The 11584-nt window shown below is 39.6% G+C and overlaps 1 protein-coding gene across 1 annotated transcript; it reads right to left on the bottom strand.

Annotated features, from left to right (window-relative positions):
• Positions 1–6774: 6774 nt before the first annotated feature.
• Positions 6775–9823, bottom strand: LOC149666145 (uncharacterized). The gene is made up of 3 exons (XM_089841491.1): positions 8400–9823; positions 7689–8337; positions 6775–7608 (listed from the first exon to the last, which is right to left on the bottom strand). Exons 1-3 carry the CDS (start codon positions 9821–9823, stop codon positions 6775–6777), a joined length of 2907 nt encoding a protein of 968 aa, XP_089697617.1.
• Positions 9824–11584: the final 1761 nt, after the last annotated feature.

Raw genomic sequence — 11584 nt, 5'->3', positions numbered from 1 at the left:
TAATTGGCCAATTAGCAATTAGGGAAATATTTATAAACTAATTAATTAGCCAGTTAGCAATTAGGGAAATATTTATGAACTAATTAATTAGCCAGTTAGCAATTAGGGAAATATTTATGAACTAATTAATTGGCCAATTAGCAATTAGGGAAATATTTATGAAATAATTAATTGGCCAATTAGCAATTAGGGAAATATTTATAAACTAATTAATTGGCCAATTAGCAATTAGGGAAATATTTATAAACTAATTAATTGGCCAATTAGCAATTAGGGAAATATTTATGAACTAATTAATTGGCCAATTAGCAATTAGGGAAATATTTATGAACTAATTAATTAGCCAGTTAGCAACTAGACATAGAAACTAATTCAATTCAATTCAATTAGAAATTAGACATTTATTTATCAAACTAATTCGAATTTTTTTTCTAATTAAGGTAAAAAAGAAACCATAAGTAAACATAAAAGTTTAAAAGTGCCCATGGATTTAGTACTTTGTTATTGCTTAGTTTAATGTTTTAATGCCATTGAAAAACGGTTGTCGTCTTTCAATACCCTTTTCTATATCGATGGTGATATTGTAATGGTGAAATCTCAAGTTTAGTAAATAGCAAGCCTCTATTGCTGAATAGCCTTACCTAACCAAACCCTACCCAAACCAAAGCTAAGCCAGGGTTCGTACACGACCTGGAAAAGTCAGGGAAATTTAAAATGGGCCTAAAAGGTCAGGGAAAAGTCAGGGAAATTGGAAATGTAGCTAAAAGGTCAGGGAAAAAGTCAGGGGAATTGAAAATGGGCCTAAAAGGTCAGGAACATGTCAGGGAAATTGAAAATGGGCCTAAAAGATCAGTAAAAAGTCAGGGAAATTGAAAAAGGGCCTTAAAAGGTCAGGGAAAAGTCAGGGGAATTGAAAATGGGCCTAAAAGGTCAGGGGAAAGTCAGGGAAATTGAAAATGTAACTAAAAAGTCAGGGAAAAGTCAGGGAAATTGAAAATGTAACTAAAAAGTCAGGGAAAAGTCAGGGAAATTTAAAATGTAGCTAAAAAGTCAGGGAAATTGAAAATGGGACTAAAAGGTCAGGGAAAAGTCAGGGAAATGTAGCTAAAAAGTCAGGGAAATTGAAAATGGGCCTAAAAGGTCAGGGAAATGTCAGGGAAAAATATCTTGGAGGGAAATTTGAAGTCCGAATAAGGGTGACCAGAAAATATGTTGTCTAATAAACGTTCCATTTGAAAAACAAAAAAACTGAGATTTGAGCAGAGTCCGAAATTTGGCGGAACTCGCTCCGGGTATTTGTGATTTTATTTAGTTACTGTTAAATTGAAATGAATTAATTGGCTTATTTTTGTAACAATAACAACTCGTTCGAAAATGATTCGAGTGATTTTAGATTGGTTTTCACATATTCACGCCATGCACGTAAATGCAAATGGTTAGGGAAATTTGTGCAATTTAGTCAGGGAAATTTGTGCAATTTAGTCAGAGAAATTTGTGCAAATTAGTCAGGGAAATTTGTGCAAATTAGTCAGGGAAATTTGTGCAATTTAGTCAGGGAAATTTGTGCAAATTAGTCAGAGAAATTTGTGCAATTTATTCAGGGAAATTTGTGCAATTTATTCAGGGAAATTTGTGCAATTTATTCAGGGAAATTTGTGCAATTTAGTCAGTGAGATTTGTGCAATTTAGTGAGGGAAATTTGTGCAATTTAGTCAGGGAGATTTGTGCAATTTAGTGAGGGAAATTTGTGCAAACTAGTCAGGGAAATTTGTGCAATTTAGTCAGGGAAATTTGTGCAATTTATTCAGGGAAATTTGTGCAAATTAGTCAGGGAAATTTGTGCAATTTATTCAGGGAAATTTGTGCAATTTAGTCAGGGAAATTTGTGCAATTTAGTCAGGGAAATTTGTGCAATTTAGTCAGGGAAATTTGTGCAATTTATTCAGGGAAATTTGTGCAATTTAGTCAGGGAAAACCCGGAAAAGTCAGGGAGTTTCATTCCCAAAATTTTGTACGAACCCTGTAACCCTAAATCTTTGAAAAATGGGTTATGGTAAAAAAGGCTGAACTATAATTTCTTTGTAAAAACTGTGGTCGAGTGGGCCAAAACATTTGTGCGGAATTGAGCTATGATTCTCTAAAATTGTGCGGAAATTGGCATTCTCGCGAAATTCTATAAAACAGAAACGAAACCAATGTTCCATTTTTCCTAAACTCGAGATTCTCTAACAACTCTTTATAGCCCAGGACTTTTAGGGTTTGACCTAGAACATTTGAACATAAAGATGAAAATTGGTACATGTGTTGTTTTTTACCCAACAAAAAATATACTAAAAGTCCCCTGCTGTAGAGCGCGAGCTTTCGCCGCCATCTTGGAAAATGGCCGCCGGGAATTCCAGCTTCAATGTATTCCACGTTCTTCTTCAAAAATTATGAAAATTGGTACACATTATGATTGGAGCCACATGAACATCATGACCAAATTTTACAGCTCTGTGTTCAATAGTTTGGTCGCCATATTTGAAAATGGCCGCCGTTAATGCTAGGTACAGTATATTTCACAATGTTGTTGGAAAATTATGAAAATTGATAGGTATTACAATCAGAGCTGTGTGATCCTCATAGTAAAATATTGAAGCCATTAATCAGATAGTTTGGCCGCCATGTTGGAAAATGGCCGCCATCAATATCATATAGATACAGTATATGGCTCAAAAATTATGAAAATTGGTAATAATTATGTTGAGGACAATCTAAACATCATACTTGAATATTGAAGACGTGCTACTGATAGTTTGGGCGCCATCTTCGAAAATGACTGCTGGAAATGCTAGATATATTTCAAATATATAAATCTTTTTAAAATTCCTTTTTTTGAATAAATGATTTTCATTAACGTAATAAACAACAAAAAATGTCTCGAAGTCGAAATTATCGACGTTATCTTTAAAAATGGCCACATGAAAATCATTGCCCTAAATTCTGAAAGAAACAAAAGTTATTCTAATCTGTTATTCTCAACATGTTGATTAGAGAATATGATTTAATATGGGGTTAATACATTCTAGTGTTGTTTAAGATTAGAATTTAGACAAATCTCTAGCATTTCATACATATTCATCGTCATCCTGAAGATTTTTCATAATAATTCCATGTCAGAAACCTTGATTAGGCGCTACACCTAGCTGGGGGCCATATCAGCGCCCCTCCCCATCATATTCCCAATTGAACCTGCGGAACCGCCGTCATGGCACACGGGATCGGCCAGTGGGACCGACAAACGCCACTTGAGCAGGTGACAGTAGCCGGACACCGTCAGCGGCAACCCCATTCAGGAGGTGGTCGGTGACAGGGAAGTATTAAGACAGCAGAACACTCGAGGGGAGGGGGAAGTTCTCTCCAAGCACAACAGTGCCATACGGCCCAAACAAATAGTGTATCCGCGACCCCTAGAAGGTTGCCAATAGCGGGGCGAGCCTAGGCAACACCCGGGCGGGGGCGAAGCGGCCCAGCAAAACCCTCACGGAATGGGGCAAGGAAAGGTCTGAACCAAGGGCGAACCCAAGGAAATTCCGAACCGTCACACCGAACTCGGACCCCCTCCGCCACGATAAGTCCTTTGAGTTAAAAAGGTTAAGAGAACATTTCTTTCATTTACGTGCTGTAACTGGGTGTGGTTATGACAAGGCGTGGTTTAAAGTAATGACAGATAATCAACATCTTACAAATTTGTTGCGCTTTTTTAATAACCATATTGCATCTAGGGAAGCCATAGCTGCTGCCGAAGAGAGATTTCTTTTCGCTTTTTTAGGGTGATAATTGACACGTCACGCTTCAACTATGTAGATATTACACGTATAATGGAACCGTTGTCACATATACTGTCAAGTCCTCATTTGATCTCGCTAAGCTTCATCCAACAACTGACACCGCAAAACTACACTTTTTCCGAGCGTATCTTCAAGTCCAAAATAGCTAGGAAACGACTTAATCCCATTCACACCATTCTCCTTCCGGCATCAGATGATTTTGTAACACTCTTTATTTGTACCTGCAGTCTGCAGAACATCTTGTATAAAGAACTGTGAATGTAGATTGCTGGGCAATGTGTGGTCATTTTCAAGGTATTAGCCGTAATAAAAATTCTTCAGGATGACAAGAAATATGAACGAAATGTTAAAAATGTGTCTTAAATCTAATCCTTAACGACACTAGAATGTATATACCCCGTATAAAACGGTTTTTCCTAACCAAAATCCGTGTAATATGGCTTTCCTTTTCTTTTTTCCAGATTTTAGGATAGTAATATTTCCTTTTTGAAGATGGGTCGATAATTTAGACTCGAAAATAGTTATTTTTATGGCGTTTTATACGTTCATGAACATCATTTACTCAATAAAAAATATCGAAAAAACTTATATGTCGGTAATATATTTGGCACTTTGAGCAGTCATTTTCGAAGATGGCGCCCAAACTATCAGTAGCACGTCTTCAATATTCAAGTATGATGTTAAGACGGTCTTCAACATAATAATTACCAATTTTCATAATTTTTGAACCATATACTGTATCTAAATGGCATTGATGGCGGCCATTTTCCAACATGGCGGCCAAACTATCTGACTAATGGCTTCAATATTTTACTATGAGATTCACACAGCTCTGTTTATAATACCCATCAATTTTCATAATTTTCCAACAACATGGTGGAAAATACTGTACCTAGCATTCACGGCGGCCATTTTCCAATATGGCGACCAAACTATTGAACACAGAGCTGTAAAATTTTGCCATGATGTTCAAGTGGTTCCAATCATAATGTGTTCCAATTTTCATAATTTTTGAAGAAGAACGTGGAATACATTGTAGCTGTAATTCACGGCGGCCATTTTCCAAGATGGCGGCGAAAGCTCGCGCTATACAGCAGGGGACTTTTAGTATATTTTTTGTTGGGTCAAAAACAACAAATGTACCAATTTTCGTCTTTATGTTCAAATGTTCTAGGTCAAGCCCTTTTTTGGCCTATCTGTCCTGGCCTATTATTATTTGATCTGAAGTTCTACTAGAAATGTGAAATTACCGTAATTTTTAGAAATGGTAAATTACCGAAAAATTACCGGTAAATTACAGATTAAAACTTTGAAATTACAAAAATTACCGTAATTTGTGGTATTTTATGTTTTAACATGCTTATTACCGCGGTAATTTTGTAATTTACCGGTAAATTACCACTCTGAAATTACGGTAAGATATAAATCTGTAGTTTACGCGGTATTTGGTAAATTACCGGTAATTTACGGACGGTAAATTACCGACTCACATCTCTAAGTTCTACAAAACATATATCCCATTTTTCACGTACAAAAGGAATTTTTTGCGAGTCGCGCAATTTACTTAGGAACTCTAAACTGCATCACTTACCATTTCGATGTCTCTGACTTCTTGGACCTGGTTCCTAATCGCACATCGATGAGCACCTTTCTGACGCTCGCCTCTCCCCCAGTAACACTTTTTAAACGTCGAAATTGCGAGACACCATTGTAATATCCAACGAAACCAAGGTGACACCTTTTATCTCCCTCAACCGTTCAATGGGTCACGTGATGTTTGTTAGATTAAGTCACGCCATTTCTATCTCGAATCCGCATAATTTGCCCGAATCGAACCTATCTTTCCCTCTGTTAGTAATAAATCTACCTTGATAAGTTCTTTTATCGGAGATTAGAGAAGCGCCTGACTCCATTGTTTTTCGTAGTATAAGTTCACCTTTGGAACTGATCGCTTTGAAACCTTCTTTTGCAGCAATGGCGACTGTCTCCTCATGGGTTTCAAATGTAAGTGTTATCGTGGCTTCATGGTGTCAGAGAGAATTTGTAATAGGGAGTGGAAGTTCTTGCCCTTGACAGTGCTAAATACTATGTAGCTGAAACAAGTAGGCTGCGACGCTAAAACTAGCCAGGTAAATTTCCCCTCACGTGACTCTCCTTTAATTTTAAAGTTTGCACTCAATCACTGTTGGTTGTACAATTACCCAGTTAGGGTTCGCGATTTCGAGTGCGACTGGCGCCATCTGGAGTTATTTTAAAAAGGTAGTGTCCATCTCCCCTGGAGACCTTCCCGCAACATTCTAGATCCACCCTAGAAGGAGGGTCCATCCGCTATGACATTTCCCGAAGGGTTCCGTGACCGGAAGTTAAACAATAGGCCAAAAGGTGTGTTCTTCGTAGCCTGATTAATTGTATTATTCACACCCCATTGGACATGGCCAAGTCTTTCATCCCAATCTCTCTCGTCCTGCCGCCGACATGAACTTGCTATGGCTGGAGTGATCGTTTTATTATACCGCTCGACCTGCCCATTCCCACGTGGGGTCGCTGTTGCGTTCTTTATGTGGATTATATCTGAACTCTCACATAAAGCCTTGAACTTTTTGCTAGTATAACCAGATCCCTGATCCGTTATCACTCTCCGGGGTGCCCCAAACATCGCTATCAACTCCTCCAACACCTTAACCGTTGGCCCAGCTCCCGCATCTCGAACAGGCTTCAATATGGTAAACTTTGTGAAGGCGTCTTCGATGACTATCAGATACATATTTCCCTTGGTACTTCTAATAAAAGGTCCCAAATGGTCCATATGGACTGTGTCCAACGGCTTTCCCACCTTGTCTATGGAATGCAGGTACCCCGGCTTCCTTCCTCCGGGATATTTGTGATATAAGCATTCCATGCAAGACCCAATGTATCGACTGATATAATTCTTCATCCCCGGAAACTAATATGTTTCCCTAACCTTAGCCAGAGTCTTGTCAACCGAGAAATGCCCTATGTCATCATGACAACGTCGAACTATTCTCCATCTAACTTTCTGCGGGACTACCCACAACAGCGTCTGTTCGCCTCCTTCGCCGATAACCTTCTTGAAAACTCTTCCATGCTTTATCTCATACTCGCCCTTCACCCGTTTATCTTCCTTTGACAAGTTATGCTTCTTGTTTAACTGATCTCTGATAACCCTAATTCGTGGGTCCTCCAACTGAGCAATCGTCAACCAATCATCTAACGAAACCTCCGTTGTAAGAACATCTAACCCATGAACAATTTCTGACTCTTCCGCCGGATCATGGGGTGCTCTGCTCAAACAGTCCACATGAGCCATCCTAGCCGCCGATCTATGTTCAATGTCATACTGGAATTCTTGTGTTCGAAGATACCATCTCCCAATTCGCGGTACCAAATCTCTCTTCGCCATTGTATTCCGAACTGAGTTATAATCGGTCACCACAGTAAACTTCTTCCCAATCAAATAAGCTCGAAATTTCTCCATGGACCATACCATGGCCAACGTCTCCAACTCGCTCGAATGATACTTCGATTCCTCCCTTGTGGTCTTTCGACTAGCGTAAATGATGGGGTGTAAACGACCATCTCCCCCCTTCTGTAGCAGGATTCCACCGATTCCAAACTGACTAGCATCGGTGTGCACTTCCGTCTCAGCCCGGAAGTCAAAGAGCCCCAACACGGGTCTTTGCGTAAGCAACTCCATCAATTTAACAAACGCTTCCTCCTCCAACTCAGTCCATATAAAATTGGCTTCATTCTGTAAAAGCTGGGTTAAAGGCCGGGCTATACTTGCATACCCTTTTATGAATCGCCTGAATGACTCGTAAGGCCCAGAAATCTTCTAACTTCGTGTATGTTAATGGGCTTCGGAAACATAGTCACGCATTCAATCTTCCTCCGGCCCGGTTGGATTCCTTCTCTGGAAATCTCGAATCCCAAATAGTCTATTTTATCCAACAGAAAAGAGCACTTCCTGAGATTCAACGTCAACCTGGCCCTTCGAAAAACGTCCAAGACTGTCCTTAAATTCCCAATGCCCTCTTCAACATCTACTGAGGGTAGCAATATATCATCCATATAAGCCAATGCTATGGAAAATCTCAGGGGACCTAATACTGCGTTTATCAACCGCTGGAAAACCGCCGGACCGTTCGTTAACCCAAAAGGGAGAACCTGGAATTCATAGTGGCCGTCCGGTGTCACAAACGCGGTTTTCTCTCTCGATCGTTCTTCCATCGGTATTTGATAATATCCGGAAGCCAAGTCTAAACTCGTGAAATAACAACTGCCTTGGAGTCCCTCCAGCTGATCCTCTATCCGTGGCAGGGGAAAAGCATCTCGCTTAGTGATTCTATTTAAGGCACCGTAATCCACGCATAGCCTTTCATCACCTGTCTTCTTCTTAACAATTAAGATAGGGCTTGCGTATGGGGAATCTGAGTCGACGATAATCCCCGCCTCCAGTAGCTCGGCTACCTTACTCCTAACCTTCTCCCTTTCAGCAAAAGATAAACGGTAAGGTCGGTACGTTATTGGTTCTCGGCTAGGTTAGTATGCCCCAATTCTCTCAAATCCTCAGCGAAACAATCACGATATTCATCCAATAACGCATAGAGTAGTAACCTCTGATCGCTGGTCACACCTTGACCCACCTTGATCTTCTCCCTCTGAAGCGGCTGTAACATGGACGTCCCCACCAGCTTGACGTCCAAATCGTGGGTATCCTCTGCCAATTCTTCACAACCTTCCACCCTAACCATCTTCTGACCCTTTTTTATCTCCAACTCCCTGCTAGCCATGTTAATTACAGGAATAACTGTTTGTCCCTTCCCATCAATATTGATAACGCTCCTTGGTATACAATGCTCTTGCCCCGGTTGAAATCGTAGCTGTGCGTTCAAGAAATAATCTTTACCAGCATTACCCAAGTCTTCTGTATATAGATTGACGAACCCGACATAATTAGGCGGAATAACTTTGGCATCTTTAGCCCAAAGGCATACTGATGGCTTAGGCAATTCAGGGACCATCAATTTCCTCAAACAGTCATCCCCATCTTCAACGTGTTCTTCTTGAAACAATCTAATCACATTGCTCCTCCTGACTACGGTTATATGCTCTTGTTCAGTAAATGGTTGCCCAACCAACAAGGGAATTTCCTGTACGTGATCCTCGACAACGTAGACTGTCACCCAACCTTTAGCCTGATCTACTTCCAAGAAGGCTCGAAACCGGCCCACCGGCTTCGTTCTTCCAGATCCAAATCCGGTAATAACAAATTCCGGTAACACAGGTTCCACCTGGCACCCCAACCATTCCGCATTCTGCCTACGGATCAGCACACATTTACTACCGAAATCCAAATAACATCTAATGTCCTTGCCGTTAATTCGGCCCTCCTTGAAATACTTCTCGTTCCCATCATCGTTCAATTTCCCTGACCCCAAGTGAAGTACTGCCCCTGACTTGCAGTCTTTCGTCTCATGCCCAAACTTAGCACATTTCCCACACCTTGGCATCCTTGGTTGTTGGCACTCTTTCCCCATGTGACCATATTGGAAACAGTTAAAACACAAGGGCTCCCCCTGGCCATTATACTTCGGTCTACGACGATTTCCCAGATCCTCTTGCTGGGGACTACCCCTAGCTAACTGCATCTGTGGCTTATTGCCAGTTGGGCCTTGGGGTTGATGTGGCCTAGTACTTCTAAATCTGTCCTTCCTACTCAGATCATAACTAACTCCCTTGGGGTCACTGACTAAGTCTAATCGATCTTCTATCTGTTTGGTAGTCTTTAGTAACTCCTGTGGTGTTGAAAAATCTCGGGTGCTAAGAGCGGTGATGAGACGTCTATCTTTCAGGCCAGTAATTAAAAAATCAACCATTGCATCTTCTGAGATCCCACATAACCGGGCCTTGGCCACCTTGTCATGATAATACTGCTCAATTGTCTCGTCTGGCCTTTTAACCCTCTGAACCATTTCGTTATATAACCTCTGGGTACCCTTCACTGATGGAAACCATTCTTGAAGCAAATCTTTCCATTCATCCCAGGAGTACGAGACTGTAGCCAACCCCTCATACCACACCTTCGCAACCCCTTTTAGTTTGGGCAGAGCATGAGTTATAATAACCTTATCATCGCTCCAACCATAAGCCTTGGCAATCTCATCTACTTTCTCACATCACATTTCCGCTGTTTGCTGTTTGTTTGTGTCTGGGTTAAACTCGGGAATTAAGTTACTCGCCTCGCCCCGAGTTCACTACACGGGGGAGGCAAGCCTAATCGGTTTATCTCATGTGATGCTAATTGCTGCTAAGGATATAACCAAAGAAGGCGCCTCTGGGCTGTTTTCATCTCTTCTAAAATTAATGAAGCGGTCTATATGATGAGATAAAACCCTCTATACGTATTGTTATTTCTGTCGGAGAAATTTATCAAGCTGTGGCTAAAAATGCGATATATTTACCTTTACATTAGTGGTCCCAAAATGTTTAAGGAGCCAATGCTTTTCTAATTTAAATTTTATTTTTTTTGTAAAGGTTCCTAACGCACTTTAAGATAAAATACATGACATCCACAGACTGCCGAAATACTTTTCAGTCTGCCGCGCAACTTAATGGTTGCATACTAAACATTAGCTGAATGGTCGAAAGTTTTCAGGTAGCTAATTGAAGATGATTCAAATAGCGATGGTGAAAACATGTTAGTTCCCGTCATACTATGCATTCTATTATTCAATGAAACTATTTAGATGTATATCAAGGGGCATCAACAAGCTGCGAAGCAAACTTTCATGCAACGTCTTATACCATATTACCCATGCCTAACAGCGAAACGAGTAAGAAATAGGATTTTATTTTATAGTAAAACGTTAATTTTAATTGATTGGCGATATAAGGTGTCAAAATACAGAAATAAAATTTAAAATAATCCACCAAATCATTTAAGTCTTGATTTTAGCTCAGTTAGCCTAAATGCATTGAAACTGATATTGAAGATGGATAGAACTTTCAAAAACAAACTTATCCGCGACTACAAATTTATAAATAATTTCTTTCTCAACTTTATTACTATCTCTTTTATGTTTCATTACAGACATAAACCAGGGAGCATCACCTAGTCGCGTAGCTGGGCCTCATATAATTAATGAAAATTCTTCGAACTCTTCGCCCTTGACAGTCAGCGAAAAATGTAAGCAAACTTATGTAAATTTTGCATAGTTGTAACAGTTCAAAATATATTTTCTTCCACTTAAGGAATTTTACCATTATTTAACGTAAATGTAGTTCTAGTAATTAATTTTCGGACCTTTCATTAATGGTTAGCGTTAGATTGAGACTTGAAAATAAAAATTGCGCACCATCGAAGTAACGTGGAAGGCTGAATTTAAATTAATTGATATTTCTAAGCTCAAAGTTGTTTTTGTTTTAAGAAAAGAGTTTTATTTTCACCATATTTTGCTTTAACAAAACTATTTTTATATTCTGAAGCGCAATCCGACTCCGGAAGTGAATCCACGGAACTAAGGAAACTAGTACAAGAGTGTTTTCCGTCAACAACGAAAAACTCTTTTCAATCTTTTGAAAAAATAAATGAAATGCTAAAAACGAAAAACTTGCCTGCCATTTTAAAATGTCAATAAAAGACAATAAAGGACGGATGGCACTACGCCGAACAAACATTCAGGGTAGCCCATTTGTAAGTAATTTTAATAAATTCTAAAAAATTTTGTGATGAA

The sequence above is a fragment of the Phalangium opilio genome, unplaced genomic scaffold (assembly GCF_054372755.1).
Source record: "Phalangium opilio isolate 3A_F unplaced genomic scaffold, DU_Popi_V2 ptg000060l_1, whole genome shotgun sequence".
In the NCBI taxonomy this organism is placed as follows: domain Eukaryota; kingdom Metazoa; phylum Arthropoda; class Arachnida; order Opiliones; family Phalangiidae; genus Phalangium; species Phalangium opilio.
The sequence above is the reverse complement of the archived record's forward strand: the minus strand, read 5'-3'. Positions and strand labels throughout refer to the sequence as shown.